The sequence below is a fragment of the Rhinopithecus roxellana genome, chromosome 9 (assembly GCF_007565055.1).
Source record: "Rhinopithecus roxellana isolate Shanxi Qingling chromosome 9, ASM756505v1, whole genome shotgun sequence".
NCBI classification, from domain to species: Eukaryota; Metazoa; Chordata; class Mammalia; order Primates; family Cercopithecidae; genus Rhinopithecus; species Rhinopithecus roxellana.
In genome coordinates, this window is record NC_044557.1 from 130,375,457 (window position 1) to 130,401,342 (window position 25,886).

The 25,886-nt window shown below is 37.9% G+C and overlaps 1 protein-coding gene across 2 annotated transcripts in view; it reads left to right on the forward strand.

The window, feature by feature from the left end:
* The window catches only part of TRAM1 (translocation associated membrane protein 1), a 33,290-nt gene extending 22,974 nt beyond the window's left edge, over positions 1 to 10,316 (forward strand). The window contains exons 9-11 of one of the 2 annotated variants that reach the window (XM_010384259.2): positions 492 to 635; positions 952 to 1,112; positions 8,748 to 10,316. In XM_010384259.2, the coding sequence (XP_010382561.1) occupies positions 492 to 635; positions 952 to 1,112; positions 8,748 to 8,821 (379 nt within the window). In that variant the 3' untranslated portion in view covers positions 8,822 to 10,316. The remainder of the gene's footprint in view (positions 1 to 491; positions 636 to 951; positions 1,113 to 8,747) is intronic. The other variant, XM_030937530.1, reaches the window with a different exon arrangement.
* Positions 10,317 to 25,886: the final 15,570 nt, after the last annotated feature.

Here is a 25,886-nt window from a genome sequence, read left to right on the forward strand (position 1 = left end):
TTTCCAAAATTATTCTGAATACTAGTAGTTCTGAGGAACATTAATAGTTCTTATACAAGAAAAGAGATAAGCTAAACAGAAAATTAAACATTTATTTACTGGATTTTTTTAGAAATTTAAATAGGCTAGTATGTATTATATCTCTTTGAGTGTGGTATATAGGCTTTCCCAGATATTTGACACAAAATTCTTTTTTGCAGAATAAGAAATGCTATTTTAATATGCCTTTACTTAATAGGAATCTAGTTTCTTTTTTTTTATTTATTTATTTTGAGATGGAGTTTCGCTGTTGTTGTCCAGGCTGGAGTGCAGTTGCACGATCTCGGCTCACTGCAACTTCCACCTTCCGGTTTCAAGCGATTCTCCTGCCTCAGCCCCCAAGTAGCTGGGATTACAGGTGTCTGCCACCACGTCTGTCTTAGGAATCTAATTTCTAATAGAATCTTGTTTTTGAGATTTCAGGAATTTGACTTACAGTCTTTTTCTTGCAGATTTTCTCTGTGGGCAGTTCTTTTTGTTTTTGGAAGACTTCTGACTTTAATTCTTTCAGTACTGACTGTTGGTTTTGGCCTTGCAAGAGCAGAGAATCAGAAGCTGGATTTCAGTACTGGAAACTTCAATGTGTTGGCTGTTAGGTATAATCAATTTAACTTTTTTTTCACTTTATACAGCTAGATGATATATATTAGTTTCTCTATGTTGAATCATTTAAAAAAAGGATGAATATGAGGTTGGGGAAAATACTCATTTGATTTTATTTCATACCTTTTGCCATTTTACATGTCTAAAGTGAAGTACTAAAGCATTTAACTTTTAGGATAAATTATTAATGCACTGATTGTTAATACAATTTTCTCAAAATAATTACTAAATACTATTAAAGAAGATAGAATGTATTCAGTGGCATTGTTTTTTATACACTGTAACTTTTTATTTCTTAATATTTCTTAGAATTGCTGTTCTGGCATCCATTTGCATTACTCAAGCATTCATGATGTGGAAGTTCATTAATTTTCAGCTTCGGAGGTGGAGGGAACATTCTGCTTTTCAGGCATCAGCTGTGAAGAAGAAACCAACGGTAACTAAAGGCAGATCTTCTAAAAAAGGAACAGGTTTGTATTCAGTAAGCAATGAAAAACTCATAGAAGTAGAAAACTTTTTAAAAATTTGTTGTGGGATCTTATTTGTTAGTTTGAAGGTCTTATAAAGAAAATATTATTCTGCTTTTTAACAAAATTAGAGGCAAAGTAATCTTACTGCATTCCACAATTGGGTGATCCCTTGGATGAGGAAACTCACTTACTCCCCTCAAAAGCTGTCCACTAAATTTCTCTTTGACAAGTTTTCCCTTCTTGGTTACCTTTGAGCCACTTTAGACCAAACTTTATGGACAGGTTTAGTGAATAACTAAACTAGAGGATGGTCGTTTGTTTTCAAGCATCTTATTCACATTTTAAAAAGCTCTTCACAGCCTCTTCCCATCTGCCCATTTGTCCCAAGTGGAATAGCTTTTTTTTTTTTTTTTTTTTATAACTTCTGATTGCTTGATTCTTTGTCTTTAAGCCTTCATTTAACCTGTTTTCTCTTTATGGCTTTTGCAAAAATTGAAAATGCATTGATACTACAGTTAATTTTTTCAGTGTGTGTATGGTATTATGCTTAGAGCTGTAACACAGGAAGTTCCAGTTTTTAGAATACGTCCACTCTGGTTTACTCCTTTCTAAGTATTAATAGCTGATAATTTACATCCTCCAGCCTGTTTTTTTTTTCAAGTTTGTCCCAGCAAGTCTTGGCCCTTTGCATTTTCTTAATACATTTTAGTACAACTTGAGCTGGGTGCAGTGGGGGGGGTGCCTGTAGTCCAGCTATTCAGGAGGCTGAGGCAGGAGGATCACTTGAACCCACAGTTCAGGGTTGCAGTGCACAATGATCGTGCCTGTGAAGAGCTACTGCACTCCAGCCTGGGCAACATAGTGCCTCTTTAGAAAAAAAAAAAATTGTACAACCTGGTCAGTTTCCACAAAAATTTCTGGGATAGAGTTGAAATAACATCACATCTATAGATCAATTTAGGGATAACTGACTATTTCAACCTGATATATACCTCTGTTTATTTAGGTTGTCTTTCATTTCTCCAAGTAATATTTTTTATTAAAATGGGATGTAATTCACATACAATAAGGTTTATCCTTTAAAGTATACATTTCAGTCATTTTTAACAGATGTTCACAAAATTGTGCAAACCACTATCTAATTCCGGAATATTTTTATCACTGCAAAAAAAACCCCATGCCCATTAGCATCACTTCACATTTCCCCGTTCATTCTGCTCTGGTACTCTCTAATCTGTTTTCTGTCTCTAAGGATTGGCCTTTTCTGGACATTTCATATAAACAGAACCATGTGATATGTGGTCTTTTGCAATTAGATAATGTTTTGAGGTTCATCCATGTCATAGTATATATAAAGACTTCATTTGTTTTTACAACCAAATAATATTCCATTGTGTGGAACCTTATTGTATGGATATATACCATGTTTTGTTTATCCATTCATCATTTGATGGACATTTGAGTGCCTTTTACTTTTTGGCTATTATTAATAATGATGCTGTGAACATTTAGGTGCAAGTTTTTGTTCGAACATGTGTTTTCATTCTCTTAGGTACATACATAGGAATGGAATTTCCAAGTCATGCTGTAACTATGTTTAACATTTTGAGGGAACTGCCAAATTGTTCTTTGAAGTGGCTATACTATTTTTACACTCAGTTTAACATCCTGATATTCAGTTGTCCTTGTGCCATTTGTTAAAAAGACTCCTTCACTATTGAACTGTCTTGATACCCTTTTCAAAAAACATTTTTAAAAAAAGTTTTATTTCTGGATCATGAATTCTATTGCATTTATTGGTAGATCGATTCTTATGCCAGTACCACACTCTCTTGATTGCTGTAGCTTTGTAGTAAGTTTTGAAAGCAGGTAATGTGAGTTCCCAATGTTGTTCTTTTTCATGATGTTTTGGTTATTCTGGGTTTCTTACATTTCCATATGAGTTTTTATTTAAGTGACAGGATCTTGCTGTGTTGCCCAGGCTACTCTTGAACTCTTAGGCTCAAGGGATTCTCCCATCTCAGCCTCCCAAGTTGCTGGGACTATACCCAGCCATTTTAATATGAATTTTATAATGAGCTTGTCAGTTTCTGCAAAAAAGCCAGCTGGGGTTTTGGTATGGATTACCTTCAATCTGTAGGTTGATACGCAGAGTATGAACATGAATGTCTGTTTATTTAGATCTTTAATCTCTTTCAGTTATAGTTATCAGTGTATATATCTTGCAGTTCATTAAATTTAACCCTATTCTTTTGAATGCTGTTGTAAAATAGAACCATCTTCTTAATTCCATTTTCAGATTCTTCATTGCCAGTGTATATGAAATACAATTCACTTTTGTATATTGATCTTGTATCCTGCAACCTTGCTGAATTTATTTATTCAAATAGGTTTTTGTTTTTTGTTTTTTGGTGGGCAGTCTGGATGTTTTCTATTGCATTTTCTTGCCAAATTGCCCTGTCTAGAACCTCAAGTATTGAACAGAAATAGAGCAGACATCCTTGTCTTGTTTTTGATCTTAGGGGTAGGCATCCGTCCAGTCTTTTACCATTAAGTATGATGTTAGCTATGGGTTTTTCATAAATGACCTTTATCAGGTTGAGGAAGTTCTCCTCTGATTCCTGGTTTGTTTGTTTTTGTCATGGAAGGTTGTTAGATTTTGTCAACTGCTTTTTTTCCTGCATCTATTAAGATAACCTTGTGGGGTTTTCTTATTTTTTTCTGTTGGTATTATAGATTACATTGATTTTAAACCAACGTTACATTCCTGGGATAAATTTCACTTGGTTATGGTGTATGATCCTTTTTATCTCTTGATGGATTTGGTATGCAAGTATTTTGTTGAGGGTTTTTTGTGTCTGTATTCATAAAAGATATTGGTGTGTATTTTTCTTGCAACATCCTTGTCTGGTTTTAGTATCAAGATAATACTGGCTTCATAGAACGAACTGGGCAGTGTTTTTTCCTTTTCTGTTTTTTGGAAGAGTTCTTCACTTGATCTTAGCCAAAATGCCAAGAAATAGTGGAAGAGTTGTTGAAGGAGATATTTTATAGGTTTCTGTATAGGAATCTCATACATTTTTCATTAAACTTATTCTCAGATATTTTCTTTTTTAAGCTAATGTACATGCTCTTTTTAAAAAACAATTTTAACTATTTGTTACGTAGTAATGCCATTTGTTTTCTTTAAGATACTATCTATGTACTGAAAAAATCTTCCTAATTCACTTAAAGTTTACACTAAAATATACAGTTACATCATCTATAAATATTATACCTTTTCATTTTCTTCCTGTATTACACTAGCTAGGACTATACCATAATATTGAATACAAGAAATAAATACTCTTGTTCCTCATATAAGAGGGAGACCTTTCGGTAGTTCATTATTAAGAATATTTTGTAGATGCCCTTTACTCAGTTCTCTTCTATTATATTCTTTACTAAGAGTTTGTGTCCATGACTTGTAGAATGTTAAGAAATGGTTTTTCTGCAACATTTAGTCATAGAGTTTTTCTTTATTCTGTTAATGTTGTGAATTGCATTGACTATCAATGTTAAAATAATTTTGCATTTCTGACATGCATCCAATTTGGTGATAATACGGTAGTCTCCCTGGGGGAATACATTCCAAAACCTCCAATGGATGCCTGAAACCAGGGGTGGTATCAAACTCTATATAGTCATGTGCTAAATAATGACATTTCAGTCAACAGCTATACAACATATGTGCATACATGACTCATTTATGACACTGGTCCTATAAAATTATGCTATATTTCTCCTACACCATTTCTATGTTTAGATATGTTTAGATGCGTACATAGTTACCACTGTATTACAGTTGCCTACAGTATTCCATACAGTAACATGCTGTGCAGATTTTTAGCCTAGGAGCAATAGGCTATAACATATAGCCTGGGTGTGTGGTAGGCTCTCCATCTAGATTTGTAGAAGTACATTCTGTGATGTTCACACAATGATGAAATTGCCTGACACATTTCTTAAAACATAGCCTATTAAGTGGTGTATGACTCTATATACTATGTTTTCTCCTAATATAGCTATGATAAAGTTTTATTTATAAATTAGTCACATATAACAGCATATTGTAGCAAAAGTTAATTGAATGTGGTATTTTTCTCTCTCAAAATATTGTATAGTACTCACCTATTTTCAGACCATGGTTGACTGTGGGTAACTGAAACATGGAAAGCAACACTGCAAATAAGGGGAGATGCAAATAAGGGGAGACCATTGTACATCACTTTTGCAGAATTCCCTTTTTCATTATTTCATTAGGATTTTTGCATCTAAGCGTTTGGAAGTGTTCACCAGCTAAGCCCTCTGACCTAGAGTCTTCTTTTTTTCCGAAACAGGGCCTTGCTCTGTCACCCAGACTGGAGTGCAGTGGCATGATCTTGGCTCACTGCAGCCTCAACTTTGTGGGCTCAAGCAATCCTCCCACCTCAGCCTCCTGAGTAGCTGGGGCTACAGGCACATGTCACCACACCACTAGTTTTTGTTTTTTGTAGAGATGGGATTTCACCATGTCACCCAGGATAGTCTCAAACTCCTATACCAAAGTGATCTGCCCACCAGACTCAACCAATTGCCTGGGCACCCAGCACTTTGGGAGGCTGAGGTGGGTGGATCACTTGAGCCCAGGAGTTCAAGACCAACCTGGGCAACATGGCAAAACTCCATCTTTACAAAAAAATACAAAAATGAACCAGGAATGGTGGTGCACGCCTGTAGTCCCAGTACTTGGGAGGCTGAGGCGGGAGGATCCCTTGATCCTGATGTCACCCTTGAGGTGTCACTTCAGCAGCTGGAAACCTCTATGACTGGTGGTGCCTTCTGCCTGAGTATTGCTTGCACCCGCTGGGCTCATTCCACCCACTCAGCCTGACAGGCTGTGCTTGACTTGAGCTGCCGGCCTAGATCCCACACCTGCCAAGCATGAGCCAGGGGTGGAGCAACAGGGGGTGTGTGGGCAAGCACGCACAAGGTCTAGCCACTGCGCACAGCCAGGCACACAGGCTTCTGCTGCGGGGCAGGCAGCTCTAGGCACCAGCACAGGTGCTGGCTCTGTGTGAGGCTGCAGCTGGACCAGATGTACTGCATGTGGCTTCCACTGCAGGCATCCATGACTGGACAAGGGGAACGTGGTGGTATCCCCAGAGTTTGGAGGTGGCCAGAACCACAGAACCCCAAAGAGGGTGTCACAGCACTGCCTCAGGGAGCCCCTAGATCTGGGCTTCCCAAAGGACCACAGCTCTTCTCTCTTTCTTGTCATGCACAGCGTGGTGAGCAGGGGGGCATGTTTCAGCCTTGTTTGTGCTACAGCCCTTTTAGTCCCGCCATTCAGCAGGTCCCAAGTTCTTGTCCTACATCCAGGAAGAATGAGGTACGCAGGCAACTGGAAGGTGAGCAAGGCAGAGAGGAGGTTCGCTGAGAGGCAGAACAGTTCTTAGAAGACCTGAAGTGGTTAGCTCCTTTCCACAGGCAGGTCATCTCATCATCTGTGCAGCTGTCATGGTTAGCTCCTATCCACAGTCTCATCATCTGCCCAAGTCTGGCTGAGTCCAGGATTTTTATAAGCTTCAGGGAGGAGGAAGTGCATAATGATTGGTCCATGGGCAGGCCCAGAAAAAGCACTATAAGTTCTCACTCCAGTCCATGGAACTGGCAGCCGGGCCCCCAGGTTTGAGGCCATCCCTGGCTTTAAGAGGGGGGCTTCAGCAGGGGCCACGCCTTTCTGCCGAGGAACCTCTCTGCCTCCTGCTGCCATCAACCTACCATCCATGGTGCCTAGGCTGGTCATGCCAAGAGATGCCTGCAGGCCCACACCAAGCTGCCCTCAGCCCCCCTTGGCCTCCCTCTCATGCTTGTCAGCACCCACAGTCCTGATGGCCAAGGGAGCAGGGAGCTGGCATATCAGCGCTGCTCTAATCCCATGGTCAGTCTCACCTTCACTCCAAAATAGTAGTGGATGCCAGGAGTTGTAGAGTGGCCAGGCAGCAGGAGCAGGCACTTCCAAGCCTGCAGAGGCAGTGGGGCTTCCTGGGCCCCCAAGGGCTACGGCTGGGTGGCTGCAGCTGCACCCAGGAGTGCAGGGCTCCCACCCCTCCAACTCTGAAAGGGATGGGGCTCCTGCTAGCTATGTGAAGCATGCAGCCCTGGCTGCACCTCCCACACTACAGCCAATGTCATGGCAATAGCCACTCCATATGGGTTGCTGCTGCCGCCATCACTGAGAGGTGGAGGTTGAAGTAAGTGGAGATCATGTTGCTGGACTCCAGCTGGGATAACAGAGTGAGACCCTGTCTCGGAAAAAAAAAAAAGATAATACTGTTATTCACATTTTCTGTTTCTTAGTTGTTTCTCTTTTGGTAAATAGTGTTTTTCAAGAAATTTGTCTAGTTCATAATAAATTTGCAAATACATTGGCATAAAATTATTCATATGAACTTCATATGATAATGAAGTTCACGCCTGTAAATGAGGAGTGATTCCTGTTTTTCATTTCTTGTGTTAGTAACGTAAGCCTTTTATTTGTTTTGATTTTTTGAGATGGAGTCTAGCTCTGTTGCCCAGGCTGGAGTGCAGTGGCGGGATCTCAGCTCACTGCAACCTTCGCCTCCTGGGCTCAAGTGATTCTCCTGCCTCCCAGGTAGCCAGGATTACAGGCACCCGCCACCACACCCAGCTAATTTTTGTATTTTTAGTAGAGATGGCGTTTCACCACGTTGGCCAGGCTGATCTTGAACTCCTGACCTCAGGTGCCGCCCACCTCAACCTCCCAAAGTGCTGGGATTACAGACGTGATCTACCGTGCCCAGTCTGTATTTCATAGGTTTCATTATGTCTTTTTCATTATTATTCAGTTCAATGATATCTGTGCTTGGATTCCACTTGTGCTGTGATTATAGGTGCAAGCCATTATCCCTGCCTCAAACATCCATTTCTGTATGCAACTTTTATATTTTTGGAGAGAGAGTCAGTGAGACATTTGTTACTCCATCGTAGCTTGAAGAAGGCCATTACATTAGCCAGATGTGGTGGCACATGTCTGTAGTCCCAGCTATTTGGGAGGCTGAGGTAGGAGCATCACTTGTCCCCAGGAGGTCAAGACTGCATTGAGCCATGATCATGCCACTGCACTCCAGCCTTGGTAACAGAGTGAGACCCTGTCTGAAAAAACAACAGTAACATAAATAAATAAAAAGAAGGCCATAATACACCCCTCCACATGGGAATTATCCTAAACGCCAACTTTAGCATGTTGTAAACAAATATCCCCAAGGACTTTGCTGTCAAATGTGAAAAGTTTATTTCTACAGAAGGTATTTCTCTTGATTACTATTTTTAAATTCTTGTAACTTTTTAAATAGTTTTCTGTCCTGTCACTTTTTTTCTGCTTTTAATAGTAGTTTTCTTTTAATTTGCTACTTTCAGTTCATTGTGTTAAACATGTTACCAGGTTTTGTGATTGGTTCAATACTGGTAAATAAATTTCACCTGAGTATATATTGGATTTTACATTTTCTTTTCTGAAGTTATCTTTACATATAAAGATTATTACTTGCATTTATTTATAAAAGAGTAACACAGATTCTTTTCTTTTTGCAGAAAATGGTGTAAATGGAACATTAACTTCAAATGTAGCAGACTCTCCCCGGAATAGAAAAGAGAAATCTTCATAATGAATTATAAACTAATTGATTAATGTCCCCAAAGAAATCTGCTTTCTACTATATCTTTCAGCATTAGAGATTTTTCTGTTCTTGAAAATACAGTCTGTGCTCTTTGATTTTTGCTATTGTACTGTTTCATGCATTTTTTTAATGGGCATTTGAGGGGAGGATTATTGCTATGAATGAAAAAAATATTTTAGCTTAGACTAAGCTACCTGCCTTCAAAATAGTTTAGGGACCACCATCATGTTTTATTTTGTTTTTATTTTTGAACATTTTTCTAATGATTTGGAGAGAAAACTATTTACAAAAATTCCACATATCAGTGATACAATTTCTTGCTGTCACCAATTTTTTATAATAGCAGAGTGGCCTGTTCTAAGAAGGCCATATTTTTTAAGTTATCTTTCAGGGTAAAATGGAAATACTATAAAGTTGGATGTCAAACTTTAATATGTTTTCAGTGTTCTCTAATTTTTAGGAATTTTTGTAACCTTTACACCTGGAAAAAAAGATTTGTAAAATCACCAAAACAATTGTGTGCTTCATTTTATAGGTAGTGGTTATTAGTATTACATCCCTATTTTAAAAACAAAAACATAATGGTTACAACATGTGGAGTTTTATTGACATACATATTAAATCAAAGTATATTCTTAAAAGTACTTGTGAAGCAAAATCTTTCTTGTGCATTTTCAATACTTGTAACCTGGAAATCAGAAAATATTTACTATGAACAGGAAAATCGGACTTATATAGCCCTTTTTGATATGTTTATTAATAATGATTCTTAATGGGGCTCATAATAAGTTTAATATGCACAGCATCTTAGAAAAGTTTAACCTGCACACCCTTTTAAAACATAATGCCTACTTGATTTATATCTATAAAAAGAATGTCAGGTAATTATATTTGGAAAACATTTAATGCACTAACTTTAAAGAAACTGAAAATTCAGGTGGATAAATAGTCTTACAAAAGACAATGTGCTTTATGTTATACCTATAGCTTTGGTCCCATCTTTGATTGAGAAACATTTATCTGTATAAAACATATTTTTGGATAAATATATATATATATATATTTGTATCTCTACAGAAAGGCTCTAAAAAGCATTTGAGGAAAATATTTGGTTCCCTTTTCTATAATTATCCTTTAAGATCCGTATAGCTGCATTTGGTTTATTCATTGTATTTGCAGTATATATATTGTTCCTTTCAGTGTTCACATCTTGTTCCCCATTTCTCACTTGTGTCACCACCTGTTTGTGCCATTTTTAGTGTAAAAGTTGCAGACCTATTAGATCTGCAGTTTAAGTTGCCATGCTGCTAGGAAGTTGTCCTTTTTCTTTCCAGCTGTTTACCTACTTCCTGGAAAAAGTAGTAGCTCTCTGTAGCATTATGGAGTTTCAGTGGAACCAAATCTTTGCCATTAAAAACTGGCATTATACTGAACTATACATTGAGAAATCAATCAAAATAAAAATTTTTACTTTCACAAGTTGCATCCTGGACGTTTCTGTCATTGTTGGTGTTTATGCTATTTTGGTATATAACCTCATTAAAATGTACCATATTTAAAACACTTTATAGATATTCAGAATAACCCTTTTCAAAAGTGTGTTCTGCAAATAAACAGATTCGTTCCACAGAATATTGGTGAGGACTACTGGGGGAATAGATGGTCATAACCAAAAAAATCTGGGAATCACTGGATTGAACTAACCTAAAGGTGTCTCTTTATTATGGGACCATTCAGTCCTTAATATGCAAATGTGTTCCCTGGTGCACCAAGAATGTTGGCAGTGTGGGTATAATATGCAGTGTTTCCCACCATATTTGCCTGTAGAATTTTCTGTTCATCAAATTACTACAGCACTTTGTTTTCTACAGCATACACTGTATTTATACAAAGAGAAAAGCCCTTGATATGTAGTTACCAAGGGCTTACATATACACACAAGCACATTTACACACAAGTATGATTATAAATTATGAGCCCTACAACCTGCTCTCAAATGTACTGAGGAAAGTCTGTACTGGCTTCCAGCTCCTGCAGAGCCTGTCATTATCACCCACACTCAAGTCGAGCTTCGAAGCATGATGGGAATCCTGTAGGGACCTACACCTGGACAAGGCTCATGGCTCTGTCTTAAACCCTGGGGAACCATGAATTAGTTGCTTTGCTACTCCGGGGTTTAGTCTTTCCCTCCACAAAATGCCTCTTTGCTGCATTTTTTTTTAACTGTAAATTGACAATTTATAATTGTATGTGGGGGTCCAAAGTGGTGTTATGATTTATGAGTATAATATGGAATAATTAAGCTAGTTAACATCCATCACCTCAAATACTTAACATTTTTTGTGATTAGAACATTTAAATTTAGTTTTGAAATGTATAATACTATTATTAACTATATTTACCATGCTGTGCAATAGAACTAAAAAGAAATTCCTTCTGCCATATTTTATACCCTTTGACCATCATCTCCCCATTCCCCTCAGCCCCCAGTCTTTGTAACCATCATTCTACACTCTGATTCTGTGAGTTTGTTTTAGATTCCACATACAAGTAAATAATGTGCCGTATTTGTCTTTCTGTATCTGGTTTACTTCACAGAGCAAAATATTCTTCAGTTTCATCCATGTTGTCACAAATGACAGAATTTTTTTTAAAGGCTGAATAGTATTCCATTGTGTGTATATACTCCATTTTCCACATTTTCTTTAGCCATTCATCTGCTGATAGAGCAGACCTTAGGTTGATTCTGTAACTTGGCTATTGTGAATATAGTGCTACAGTGAACTCAGGGCTGCAAACATCTCTTCGACACACTGATTTCAAATCTTTGGGTTGAATTCCCAGAAGTGGGATTGCTGGATCATATGGTAATTCTATTTTTAGTTTTTTGAAGAACTTCAATTCAGTTTTCCTTAATGGCTGTGCTAATTTACATTCTTAACAGTGTATATTGGTTCCCTTTTCTCCATATCCTTGCCCACATCTGTTATCTTTGGTCTTTGTTATGATAGCCATTGTGATAGGTGTAAGATGACATCATATTGTGGTTTCAATTGGCAGTTTTTCCATTATGTTTCCTTTAGTAGTGTTACAGTTTCTGGTCTTACATTTAAGACCTTAATCTATTTTTGAGTTGATTTTTGCATATAGGGAAGACGAAGGTCCAATTTCATTCTGCATGTATCTAGTTTTACTATCACCATTTATTGAAGAGACTATTCTTTTCCCATTGTATATTCTTGGCATCTTTGTGGAAAAGCAATTAACCATGTGCATACCTGGGTTCATTTATGGGCTCTCTCTTCTGTTTCACATGTACTTGGTGTTTTCGTTTCTTTGTTACATTTTGTTTTTGTTTGTTTTGCAAGTACCATGTATACTTTTGTTTTTTAAAATATATACACAGGGAGCCAGGGGTCTCACTATATTGCCCAAGCTGGTGTCAAACTCCTGGCCTTGAGCAATGCTCCTGCCTCAGTATCCCAAAGTGCTGGGATTACAAGTGTGATTACTAACTTTTTTTTTTCAATAGTTTTTGGGGGACAGATGGTTTGGGTTACGTGGATCAGTTATTTGGTGGTGATTTCTGAAATTTTGGTGCACTTCCCATGTGAGCAGTGTACAGCGTACCCAATGTGTAGTTTTTTTATCCCTCAATTCCCTCCTATCCTTCCCCGAGTCCCCAAAATCCATTATGTCATTCTTACGCCTTTACATCCTCATAGCTTAGTTCCCACTTATAAGTGAAAACATACGATATTTGGTTTTCCATTCCTGAGTTACTTCACTTAGAAAAATGGTCTCCAGCTCCATCCATGTTGCTGCAAATGCCATTATTTTATTCCTTTTTGTGGCTGAGTAGTAGTCCATGGTATAAATATACCACATTTTCCTTATCAAGGTGTTGGTTGATGGGCATTTAGGCTGTTTCCATATTTTTGCAATTGCAAATTGTGTTGCTATAAACATGCGTGTGCAAGTGTCTTTTTCATATAATGACTTCTTTTCCTCTGGGCAGATACCAAGTGGAAGGACTGCTGAATCAAATGGTAGTTTTACTTTTAGTTTTTTAAGGAATCTCCATACTGTTTTCTATAGCGGTTGTACTGGTTTACATTCACACCAGCAGTTTAAAAGTTCCCTTTGACAACATCCATGTTAATATCTTTTTTTTTTTTTAACAATGGCCATTCTTGCAGGAGGGAGGTGGTATCTCATTGTGGTTTTAATTTGTATTTCCCTAACAATCAGTGAAGTTGGGGATTTTTTCATCATTGGCTGTTCATATATCTTCTTTTGAGAATTTTCTATTCATGTCCTTTGCGCAGTTTTTGATGGGATTATTTGTTTTTTTTCTTACTGATTTGTTTGAATTCCTTGTAGATCTGGTTATTAGTCCTTTCTTGGATACATAGTTTGTGAATATTTTCTCCTACTCTGTGGGTTGTCTGTTTACTCTGATTATTTCTTTTGCTGTGCAGAAGCTTTTTAGTTTAATTAGGTCCCGTCTACTTGTTTTTTCTTTGTTGCATTCGCTTTTGGGTTCTTGGTCATGAACTCTTTGCCTAAGCCAATGTCTAGAAGAGTTTTTCTAATGTTATCTTCTAGAATTTTTATGGTTTCAGGTCTTAGATTTAAGTCTTTGATCCATCTTGAGTTGATTTTTGTATAAAGTGAGAGATGGGGATCCAGTTTCATTCTACATGTGGCTTGCCAATCATCCCAGCACCATTTGTTGAATAGGGTGTCCTTTCCCTACTTTATGTTTTTGTTTGCTTTGTTTCAGATAAGTTGGCTATAAGTATCTGGCTTTATTTCTGGATTCTCTATTCTGTTCCACTGGTCTGTGTGCCTATTTTTATATCATGACCTTGCTGTTTTGGTAACTATAGCCTAGTTTGAAGTTGGGTAATGTGATACCTCCAGATTTGTTCTTTTTGCTTAGTCTTGCATTGGCTATATGAGCTCTTTTTATGGATCCATATGAATTTTAGGATTGTTTTTTCTAGTTCTGTGAAGAATGATGATGGTATTTTGATGGGAATTGTGTTGAATCTGTAGATTGCTTTTGGCAGTTTGGTCATTTTCCCAATATTGATTCTACCCATCCATGAGCATGAAATGTGTTTCCATTTGTTTGTGTCATCCATGATTTCTTTCAGCAATGTTTTGTAGTTTTCCTTATAGAGGTCTTTTACCTCCTTGGTTAGGTATATTCCTAAGTTTTGGGGGTTTGTTTGTTTGTTTTGCAGCTGTCATAAAAAGGGATTCAGTTCTTGATTTGATTCTCAGCTTGGTCATTGTTGGTATATAGCAGTACTACTGGTTTGTGCAGTTGATTTTGTATCCTGAGATTTTACTGAATTCATTATCAGATCTAGGAGCTTTTTGGATGAGTCTTTAGAGTTTTCTGGGCACATGATCATATCATCGTTAAACAGCAACAGTTTTAATTCCTCTTTACTGCCTTGGATGCCCTTTATTTATTTCTCTTGTCAGATTGCTCTGGCTAGACTTCCAGTACTATATTGAATAGTAATGATGAAAGTGGGCATCTTTGTCTTGGTCTAGTTCTCAGGGGAAATGCTTTCAACTTTTCCCCATTCAGTATAATGTTGGCTGTGGGTCTGTCATAGATTGTCGTTATCACCTTGACGTATGTCCCTCCTCTGTCAATCTTGCTGAGAGTTTTAATCATAAAAGGATACTGGATTTTGTCAAATGCTTTTTTGTATCCATTGAGATGATCATAGGATTTTTGTTTTTAATTGTTTATGTGATATGTCAAAATTATTGATTTGTGGATGTTAAACCATCCCTGCATCCCTGGTATGAAACCCACTTGATCATGGTGTATTATCTTTTTGATATGCTGTTGGATTCAGTTAGCTAGTATTTTGTTGAGGATTTTTCCATCTATGTTCATCAAAGATATTGGTCTGTAGTTTTCTTTTTTTGTTATGTCCTTTACTAGTTTTGGTATTTGGCTGATACTGGCTTCATAGAGTGATTTAGAGAGGATTCCCTCTTTCACTATCTTTTAGAATAGTTTCAGTAAGATTGGTACCAATTCTTCTTGGAATGTCTGATAGGATTCAGCTGTGAATCCGTCTGTTCCTGAACTTTTTTTTTTTGGCAATTTATTTTACTACTGTTTCAATCTCACTACTTGTTATTGGTCTGTTCAGAATTTCTATTTCTTCCTGATTTAATCTAGGAGGGTTGTATATTTCCAGGAATTTATCCATCTCCTCTAGATGTTCTAGTTTGTGTGCATAAAGATGTTAATAGTAGCCTTGAGTGATCGTTTGTATTTCTGTGATATCGGTTGTAATAACTCCTGTTTCATTTCTAATTGAGCCTATTTGGATATTCTTTTCTTGGTTAATCTCCCTAATGGTCTATTGATATTTATCTTTTTAAAAAAACAGCTTTTGTTGCATTTATGTTTTTTGTTGTTGTTGTTGTTTCAATTTTATTTACTTCTGCTCTAATTTTTGGTGTTTACTTTCTTCTGCCAGGCTTGGGTTTAGTTTTTTCTTGTTTCTCTAGTTCCCTGAGGTATGACTTAGATTGTCTATTTGTGCTCTTTCAGACTTTTTGATGTCGGCATTTAGGGCAATGAGCTTTGCTCTTAGCATTGCTTTGGCTGTGTCCTAGAGGTTTTGATAAGTTGTAACACTGTTATTTTTCAGTTCAAATAAATTTTTAATTTTCATCTTGATTTCATTGTTGGCCCAAAGATCATTCAAGAGCAGATTATTTAATTTCCATGTATTGTATAGTTTTGAGTGCTCTTTTTGGAGTTAACTTCCAGTTTTATTCCACTGTAGTCTGAAAAGATACTTGATATAATTTTGATTTTCTTAAATTTACTGAGACTTGTTTTGTGGCCTATCAAATGGTCTATCTTGGAGAATGTTCCATGTGCTCATGAAAAGAGCGTGTGCTGATGAATAGTCTGTGTATAGTCTGCAGTTATTGGATAGAATGTTCTATAAATATCAGTTAAGTCCATTCTGGGGTATACTTTAAGTTCATTGTTTCTTTGTTGACTTCTATCTTGATGATCTGTCTCGTGCTGTCAGTGGAGTACTAAAGTCCCCCACTATTATTGTATTGCTGTCTATCTCATTTCTTAGGTCTAGTAGTAATTGTTTTATAAATTTGGGAGCTCTAGTATTGGTACATATATATGTAGGATTATGATATTTTTCTGTTGGACTAATCCTTTTATCATTATATAATGTCCCTCTTTGTCCTTTTAAACTGTTGTTCTTTAAAGTCTTTTGTCTGATACAAAAATAGCTACTCCTGATTGCTTTTGGTTTCCATTTGCCTGGAATATCTTTTTCCACCCCTTTACTTAAGTTTATGTGAGTCCTTAGTTGTTAGATGAGTCTCTCAAAGACAGCAAATACTTGGTTGGTGAATTTTTATCCATTCCACCATTCTGTATCTTTTAACTAGAGCATTTAGGCCTTTTACATTCAATGTTAATATTGAGATGTGAGGTACTACTCTATTTGTTGCCTAAATATCTTGGTTTTCTTTCATTGTGTTATTGTTTTATAGGCCCTCTGGCATTTATGCTTTAATGAGGTTCTATTTTGGTGTATTTCAAGGTTTTGTTTCAAGATTTATAACTCCTTTTAGCATTTATTGTAGTGCTGGCTTGGCAGTGGCAAGTCCTCTCAGCATTTGTTTGTCTGAAAGACTCTATCTTTTCTTGACTTATGAAGCTTATTTTTGCTGGATACAAAGTTCTTGACTGACAATTATTCTGTTTCAGGAGGCTAAAGATAGACCCCAATCCCTTCTAGCTTGTAAGGTTTCTGCTGAGAAACCTGCTGTTAAAGTTTTCCTGTAACTTTATAGATTACCTGATACGTTTGTCTCACAGCTCTTAAGATTTTTGCCTTCGTCTTGGCTTTAGATAACCTGATGACTATGTGCCTAGGTGATGATCTTTTTGTGATGAACTTCTCAGGTGTTCTTTGAACTTCTTGTATTTGGATGTCTAGATCTCTAGCAAGGTCAGGGAAGTTTTCCACAATTAATGCCTCAAATAAGTTTTCCAAACTTTTAGATTTCTCTTCTTCTCAGGAACACCAATTATTCTTAGGTTTGGCCATTTAACATAATCCCAAATATCTTGGAGGCTTGATTCATTTTTTTAGATTCTTTTTTCTTTGTCTTTGTCTGATTGGGTTAATTTGAAAACCTTGTCTTCAAGCTCTGAAATTCTTTCTTCTACTTGTTCTAGTCTATTGTTGAAACTTTCCAGTGCATTTTGTATTTCTCTAAGTGTGGCTTTCATTTCCAGAAGCTGTGATTGTATTTTCTTCATGAAATCTATTTCTCTGGAGACTTTTTCATCCATATCCTATATTGTTTTTTACATTTCTTTTAGTTTTCACTTTTCTCTGGTATCACCTTGAGTAGCTTAATAATCAACCTTCTGAATTCTTTACCTGGCAATTCTGAGATTTCTTCCTGGTTTGGATCCATTGCTGATGAGCTAGTGTGATCTTTTGGGGATGTTATAGAACCCTGTTTTGTCATATTACCAGAATTACTTTTATGGTTCCTTCTCATTTGGGTAGACAATAGTCTATTGTCTACTAAATATTCCACTAAAATATTAGTGGAAAGCTCTGGAACTCAAGGCCTACTTCAGATTATTTTGTCCCATAGGGTTATCCCCTGATGCTCCCCCCCATCCCCTAGGAATGGGGCTTCCTGAGAGCCTGACTGAAGTAATTGTTATTGCTCTTCTGGGTCTAGCCACCACCAGCAGGGCTACCAGGCTCCAGGCTGGTGCTGGGGAATGGCTGCAAAGAGTCCTGTGATATGATCCATCTTTGGGTCTTTAGCTGTGAATACCAGTACTCGCTCTGAAGGAGGTGGCAGGGGAGTGAAGAAGACTCTGAGAGTCTTTGATGGTAGACATGTTTAGTATGCTGGCTTTCTCAAATGCTGGTTATGCTAGCAGTGAAGTTGTCACATGGACAGACTCAGGACACCTGGTTAGCCAGGATGTTGTAGCACAATTAGCTGTTGTTTTCTCCCTGCTCCCTGGGAGCAGGGTTATTCTGTCATGAGTTGCTCTAATGACCTGAGTTCGTTGGCCTCTAGCCAGTATGTGGCACTGTCTAGAGAGCACCAGCTTCAGTAGTAGTAGGGAGATACAATCTTGCCCTAAGTTGGCCAGGGTAAGTATTCTGGTTTCTCAGGTGATGTGCAGGGCCATAAAAAGCTCCCAAGACTTTATATCTTATGTTTGGCTACCAGGGCAGGTAGAGAAATATCATCAGGTGGGGGCAAGGTTAGGTGGGTCTGAGCTCAGACTGTCCTTGGGAGGGGCTTGCAATGGCCACTGTGGGAGATGGGTAGTGGTTCTCAGGCCAATGGGGTTATGTTCCAGAGGGAATTATGGCTGCCTCTGCTGTGCCATATAGCTTACTAGGAAAGTGGGGAATAGCAGGTAGCAAAAGACCCCACCTAACTCCCAGGCAGTTGGCTAGGCCAGTCTCACTCCCACATTACCCCTGTCAGACCTTGTCCCATGCTGTAAACTTCCCCGCTGAGAAAGGAAGCACAGCTTTAAGGTCTTGCCCCTCCCTATCTGCCCCAATGTCAGAGGCAGCTCCTTCACTCGTATCTGTAGCAGTTCCCATTCACTTATTGGATTCTGCTCAAGAAAATTCATGTCCAGTCAAAATTATTACAAATTTCAGTTGGAAGATTCTTTCACCCTGTGACCCCTCCCTAATTCCGCTGGCTGCCTTTCCTGAGGGTTCCTGTGAAATACAGTCAGGGATGGTTTCCCTGGGCTCCGGCTGGAGACTGGGAGTGCCTTCAAGACTCTTCCCGCTGCTGCTTCTACCTTTTTTTTTTTTTTTTTTTTTGAGACAGAGTCTCGCTCTGTCGCCCAGGCTGGAGTGCAGTGGCGGATCTCGGCTCACTGCAAGCTCCGCCTCCCGGGTTCACGCCATTCTCCTGCCTCAGCCTCCCGAGTAGCTGGGACTACAGGCGCCCGCCACCTCGCCCGGCTAGTTTTTCATATTTTTTAGTAGAGACGGGGTTTCACTGTGTTAGCCAGGATGGTTTCGATCTCCTGACCTCGTGATCCGCCCGTCTCGGCCTCCCAAAGTGCTGAGATTACAGGCTTGAGCCACCGCGCCCGGCCCCTGCTTCTACTTTTATATTTCACATGGCTCCCTAAATCAGCTCTAGGTAAGATTAAATTCTTCTCCCATGATCTGGATTTTCAGATTCCCCAGTGGGGGATGTGTGTCCAGAAGCAGGTTTTCTCCCTCTCATGCTTTGGGAACTCACAGTTTTTCGCCTCTCTCGTGGAATTTGCAGTGGTGTGCCACTTCTTTCAAAGGATCTAGGATTTCTTTTGGTTTTCCTGGTACATTTCGGGGGTGGTTCTTCGAGCAAAAGTTCACGCTGTGAGTGGCCACACACTGTTCTGTCCATTTAAGTGGTAGCCGCACATTAGCTCTGTCTCCTATCTGCCATCTTCCTCAGACTCTACTATCACTTTTTAGTATAGTTTGAAATACTAGTTTGAAATCAGGTAGTGTGATGCTTCCAGCTTTGTTCTTTCTGCTCATAATTGCCCTGGTTATTCAGGGTTTTTTGTACTTCCATTTGTATTTGAGCATCGTTTTCTATGTTTCTAAGAAAAACAACGTTGGAAGTTTGATAGGGATTGCATTGAATCTCCAGATTGCTTCAGGCAGTATGGACACTTTAACAATATTCTAAGCCAGCCAGGCGTGGTGGCTCATGCCTGTAATTCTAGCACTTTGCGAGGCCAAGGCAGGCAGATCATGAGGTCAGGAGATCGAGACCATCCTGGCTAACACAGTGAAACCCCATCTCTACTAAAAATACAAAAAGTTAGCCGGGTGTGGTGGTGGGCACCTGTAGTCCTAGCTACTCGGGAGGCTGAGACAGAATAATAGCATGAACCCAGGAGGCAGAGCTTGCTTGCAGCGAGCCGAGATCGTGCCACTGCACTCTAGCTTGGGCAACAGAGCGAGACTCTGTCTCAAAAAAAAAAAAAAAACGAAAAATAAAAACAATATTCTAATCCATGAATATGGGATATCTTTCCATTTATTTGTCATCTTCAATTTTTTTCATTAGTGTTTTATAACTTTTAGTGTACAGGTTTTTCACTTTCTTGATTAAATTTAGTCCTAAATGTTTTATTTTATTTTTTGTAGCTATTGAAAGATAATTCTATTGATTTCTTTTTTGGATAGTTTGTTGAAGATCATGTTGCCAACAAACAATGACAATTCTACTTCTTTCTTTCATATTTGGATGCCTTTTCTTTCTTTCTCTTGCCTAATTGCTCTGGCAAGGACTTCAATACTACTTTGAATAGAAGTGGTGAGAATGGGCATTCTTGTCTTGTTCCAGATCTTAGAGGAGAGACTTTCAATTTTTTCTCCACTGAGTATAATGTTAGCTGTAGGCTTCTCATATATGGTCTTTATTGTGTTGAGGCACATTCCTTCTATACCTAATTTGGTGACAGTTTTTATTATGAAAAGATGTTGAGTTTTGGGAAATGCTTTTTCTGTGTGTAATGAGGTGATGGTATGGTTTTTGCTCTTCATTCTGTTAATATGATGTATCACATTTATTGATTAGCATACCTTGAACCATGCTTGCATGCCAGAGATAAATCCCACATGATCATGATGATGATCTTTTTAATGTGTTGTTGAATTTGGTTTGCTAGTATTTTGTTTAGGGCTATTGCCTCTGTGTTCATCAAGGATATTGGCCTGCAGTTTTCTTTTTTTTTTTTTTTTTTTTTTTTTGTAATATGCTTATTTGGCTTTGGTACCAAAGTAATTCTGGCCTCATAAAAATAGTTTTGAAATAGCCTTCCTCAGCTGCATGCAGTGGCTTATGCCTGTAATCCCAGCACTTTGGGAGGCCGAGGCTGAAGGATCACTTGAGGCCAAGGAATGGAGACCAGCCTGGGAAACACAGCAAGACCCCAATCTCTAAAACAGTAAAAACTTAGCCAGGCATGGTGGCATGCACCTGAAGTCCTGTCTACTTGGGAGGCTGACTGAGGCTGAGGTGGCAGGATTGCTTGAACCTAAAAGTTTCAGGCTGCAGTGAGTCATGATCTGCCACTGCACTCCAGCCTAGGCAACAATGAGACTCTGTCCAAAAAAAAATTTTTTTTTAATTTCTCCTCTTCATTTTTTGGAAAACTTTGAGAAGAGTTAGTATTAGTTCTTAAAATGTTTTGTAGAATTTAGCAATGAAGTCATCAGGTCCCAGCCTTTTTTTTGTAGGAGACTTTGTTACTGATTCAATCGCCATACTGATTATTGGTCTGTCCACATTTTCCATTTCTATATGATTTAGTCTTTTTAGGATGTACATGTCTAGTAATTTATCCATTTCTTTTAAGTTACCTAACTTATTGGTACCTAATTGTTGATAGTAGTCTCCTATGATCTTTTTTTTCTGGGATATCAGTTGTAATGTCTCCTCTTTCATTTCTGATTTTATTTATTTGGGTATTCTCTTTTTTCTTAGTCTACCTAAGGGTTTGTGAATTTTATCCTTTCAATAAACCACCTCTGTTTCATTGATATTTTGTATTTTTTTAGTATCCATTTTATTTATTTCTGCTCTTTATTATTTCATTCCTTCTGCTAACTTTGGGCTCAGTTTTTTCTTGTTCTAGGTAGTTCCTTCAGGTGTAATGTTAGGTTGTTTGCATTTTTTGTTATTGTTGTTTGGAGACAGGGTCTTGCTCTGTCACCCAGGCTGAAGACCAGTGGTGCAATCATGGCTCACTGCAGCCTGTACCTCCTGGGCTCAAGTGAGTCTCCCACCTCAACCTCCTGAGTAGCCGGGAACACAAGTGTGTGCCATCATACTCAGCTAACTTTTTAAAAATTTTTATAGAGATAGGGTTTCCCTATGTTGCCCAGGCTGATCTCATACTCCTGGGCCCAAGTGATCCTCCCACCTCAACATCTCAAAGTGCTGGGATTATAGGCATGAGTCACTGTGTGCAACCATCTTCTTTTTTGATGTAGGCATTTATTGTTGTAAACTTTACTCTTAGACCTGCTTTTGCTGTATCACAGAAGTTTCTGTATGTTGTTTCCATTTTTGATTGTCTCAAGACCAAGATTTTTTTTTTTTAATTTCTTCATTGACTTAATAGTTATTTGGGAACATGTTGTTTAATTTCCATGCATTTGTGAATTTTCTGAAATTACTCCTGGCATTGATTTCTAGTTTCATACCATTATGGTTAGAAAAAATACTTGATATAATTTCAGTCTTTTAAAATTTGCTAAGGTTTGATTTGTGCCCTAATACGATTTATCTTGAAGAATGTTTCATGTACTTGAGAAGAATGTATATCTGTTGTTGTTGTATGGAATGTTCTGCATATGTCTGTTAGATCTATTTGGTCTAAAGTGTTGTCTAAGTCCAATGTTTCCTTATTAACTTTCCATCTGGATGATCTATCCATTGTGAAAAGGGGTGTGGAAGTCCTCTATTATTATTACATTGTGATCCACTCTCCTTTCAGGTCCCTTAGTATTTGTATTACATGTTTAGGTGCTCTAATGTTGGATGCTTATATATCTACAATTGTTATATCCGCTTGATGAATTGACCTTTTATCATCAGATAATGTCCTCGTCTATTTTTATAGTTTTTGAGTTAAGGTCTATTTTATCTGATACAAGTATCCCTACTCTCATTGGGTTTCTTTTGCATGAAATATCTCTTCCCATTGCATCACTTCCAGTCTATTTGTTTCCTTAAAAGTTAGTGTCTTGTAGGCAGTCTATAGTTGGGTCTTGTTTTGTTTTTGTTTTTCTATTTGTTTTATCCATTCAGTCACTGTATCTTTTTGTTGGAGAATTTAAATTTACATTCAAGGTGCTTACTGACAGGTAAATACTTGCTCCTGCCATTTTGTTAGTTGTTTTGGAAATACTTCATTTCTTTCTTCCTGTCATGCTGTCCTCCTTCATGGTTTGATCATTTTCTGTAGTCATATGCTTTGAATCCTTTCTATTTTCGTTTTGTATTTCTACTAATGATTTTTGCTTTATGATTACCAAGATGCTTGCATTTTAGAATATGATTGTGAGTGGTCTAGGTGGACTATTCTGAAGCAAAGGTATTAATGACAGTCTTCTATACTTAAGCAATCTCGCAAAGTCCTTGAGTTCAAAACTAATCCTGAAGCCAAGTTTGTGTTGGTGAGGAAATAGGAAAGAGAAATTTTTTGCATAGATATGTTTAGCAAAATCATTCAGTGACATCCTGTCTCTCCATGGTGTTGACAAATGTTTTTATTGAAAACTGGTTCTGCTATTTGTCTACATATGAACAATAATAAAAGTTCTTTTTAACAAATATGAATAGTGACACTGATCAAGTGTTTGAATCTTTAAACAAGTGGCTCTAAAGGTAACCCTGGAGAAAATCTTAGGGGATCATGCTGAAACATATGTTTTCCCCAAAAGATCATCCTAGATGTTGAGGGTGATTCCGTTAAGAATTATTTATTATAAAACCTCAACACAAGACGGGTTTGAAAATTTCAACATAGATATCAGCAAGTGTTGGGAGGAATAATTAAGATTAGAAACCCAGGGTCTGAGGAGAGTCAATGTAATTTCCAGGTGCTTTAGAAAAGCCCTGGTTGCACAGCCCAATCCACTAGAATAAAATGAGAGGCAAAAGGACAAACTCATAATAACAGTGCTTTGTTAATCCGGTTACTGAAAACTTTTAAAAACTATTAGTCATTTACAGCAGGCAACACACCTCCACAGATCAGTTTCATATTGTGCCAATAGCAGAGAATCCAGTATTTACAAAGACAAATCAGGTCTGTGTTTATCTAAGTATGATTTGCTTTATAAAAAAAAAAATTGTACTAGGTATCTAAATGTTGCACATTGATGAGCTTTAATTCAAGCTGATTTATTCAATTAATCTAGATTAATTATCTTTACTGAAAATATTATTAATGTAGTTGTTCAAGACTGAAATCAAACATTTTGGGTATCCTGAAAACAAGCAAATAAAAAATTTAAGAAGCTTAGGTCCATGTTATAGTCTCTGTTGTGACTATTAGTAACTTAACTTTGACCTAATTTAAGTTTACTGAAGAAAATAGTCATATTTTGAAGATCCAAACTTCAATCAACTCAAGTGATAAATAGCCTTATTGATTTCAGTAATTATGAATAGTTACACAGTGGTAAAACTGACCAGAGTTCAGATTGTGACTCCTCCACTGATCAGTTCTGTGTGATTAAATGTCTGTACCACTGTTTTCTGTGGTAATAACACCTACCCCACAAGGTATGTACATGAACTGTGCATAACCCTATGCCTGATGTTTATTAAATGCTCGTTACTAGCTCATAAGGTTGTGACAAACACAGAAGTATTTGTCACTGCTTTTACTACTTTTCTGTTTTATGTTGAAGTTTTACAACACCGTTGAGCATTCATGCCATGCAATGCAAGCACAGTGTTCCACGACTCTACTCTGGAGCAGATGGGCCAATAAAGTTGCATGAAATGTTCAAGCCAACATTACAGTCAGCAAAGTTACACTGAATCATTGGATGACTGTGCAGGCATGCTTCACCAACACAAATATTCATAAATCAAACATCCAAGTCTGTACTGAATCATTTATACCTATGTGATACAATAATTATAAAAGCAAGTTGTAGGTATGGTTTCTAAGGAATGACTTTTTAAAAGTCAGATATCTGTGGTTTGTGAAGCCATATTTCCATTTAGCTGATGTATGTAACTACTAGAGAATTTTTGGCTGCTTGGAATTGCCTAACCTTCCAGTGTAAAGAATCAAACTTCACTGGGTAAATGAGAACGTTACAACACAGTGGTTATCATGAAGTTTGAACTGATATCATAAAGTGTCCTAGAATTCACATTTCTCCAAGTGGGCTAGAAGGCCTGGATGTCACATACATGGAGCATCTACATGTAAGTGTGGGTCATGTGTGAAACAGAGTGAAATCTGAAGACTGGGGTCCGTACTCTGTTGTGTCCTTGCTGATTGACTTCTGAGCTAATCGTTTTTTTCTTCTTATATCAAATATAAGAAAATACAGTAAAGTCACTTATGAGAACAATTATAATTTACCTAGCTCTGTAACCCAGGCTGGAGTGCCGTGGCGCCATCTCAGCACACTGCAACCTCCACCTTCTGGGCTCAAGCAACCCTTCCACGTCGGCCTGCAGAGTAGCTTGGACTACACATGCACAGCACCATGCCCAGCTAATTTTTGTATTTTTTATAAAGATGGGGTTTCACTACATTGCCCAGGCTGGTCTCAAACTCCTGCGCTCAAGCAATCCACCCACCTCAGCCTCCCAAAGTGCTGGAATTACAGGTGTGAGCCACAGCACCTGGCCTATAATTTAATTTGTAATGCAATTTAATCAACCTCATCTAAGTCACTAGTGGGACCTCAGGACCACCTATAGTGGTCCTTTTCCATTTCAAAGGAATGACAGCATACAAACAATGTGACACAGGTCATTTGTCACTTAGGCCTGAAGGGAAAGTATCTATACTGTATATACTAAGTAAAGGAAAAATTAAGTATGGTTTTTAAAAAATAAATTCAATTCTGTAGAATTAAGGCCTTGAAGACTACCAGGAATATGTTACAATGATTGGTGGTTGTATTCATTTGTTCTGCATTGCTATAAACGAACACCTGGGGCTGGGTAATTTGTAAAGATAGATTTATTTGGCTCATGATTCTGCAGGCTATACAAGAAGCATAGCATCAGCATCTGCTCAGCTTCTCATAGGCCTTAGGAAGCTTTTACTCCTGGTGGAAGGTGAAGGGGGAGCAGATGTGTTACATGGTGAGAAGGGGAACAAAGGAGGAGGAAAGTTCCAGTCCCTGTAACAACCACATCTCACACGAACTCATTACTTTGTAATGAGTTTTCACATGAATTCATTACTTTG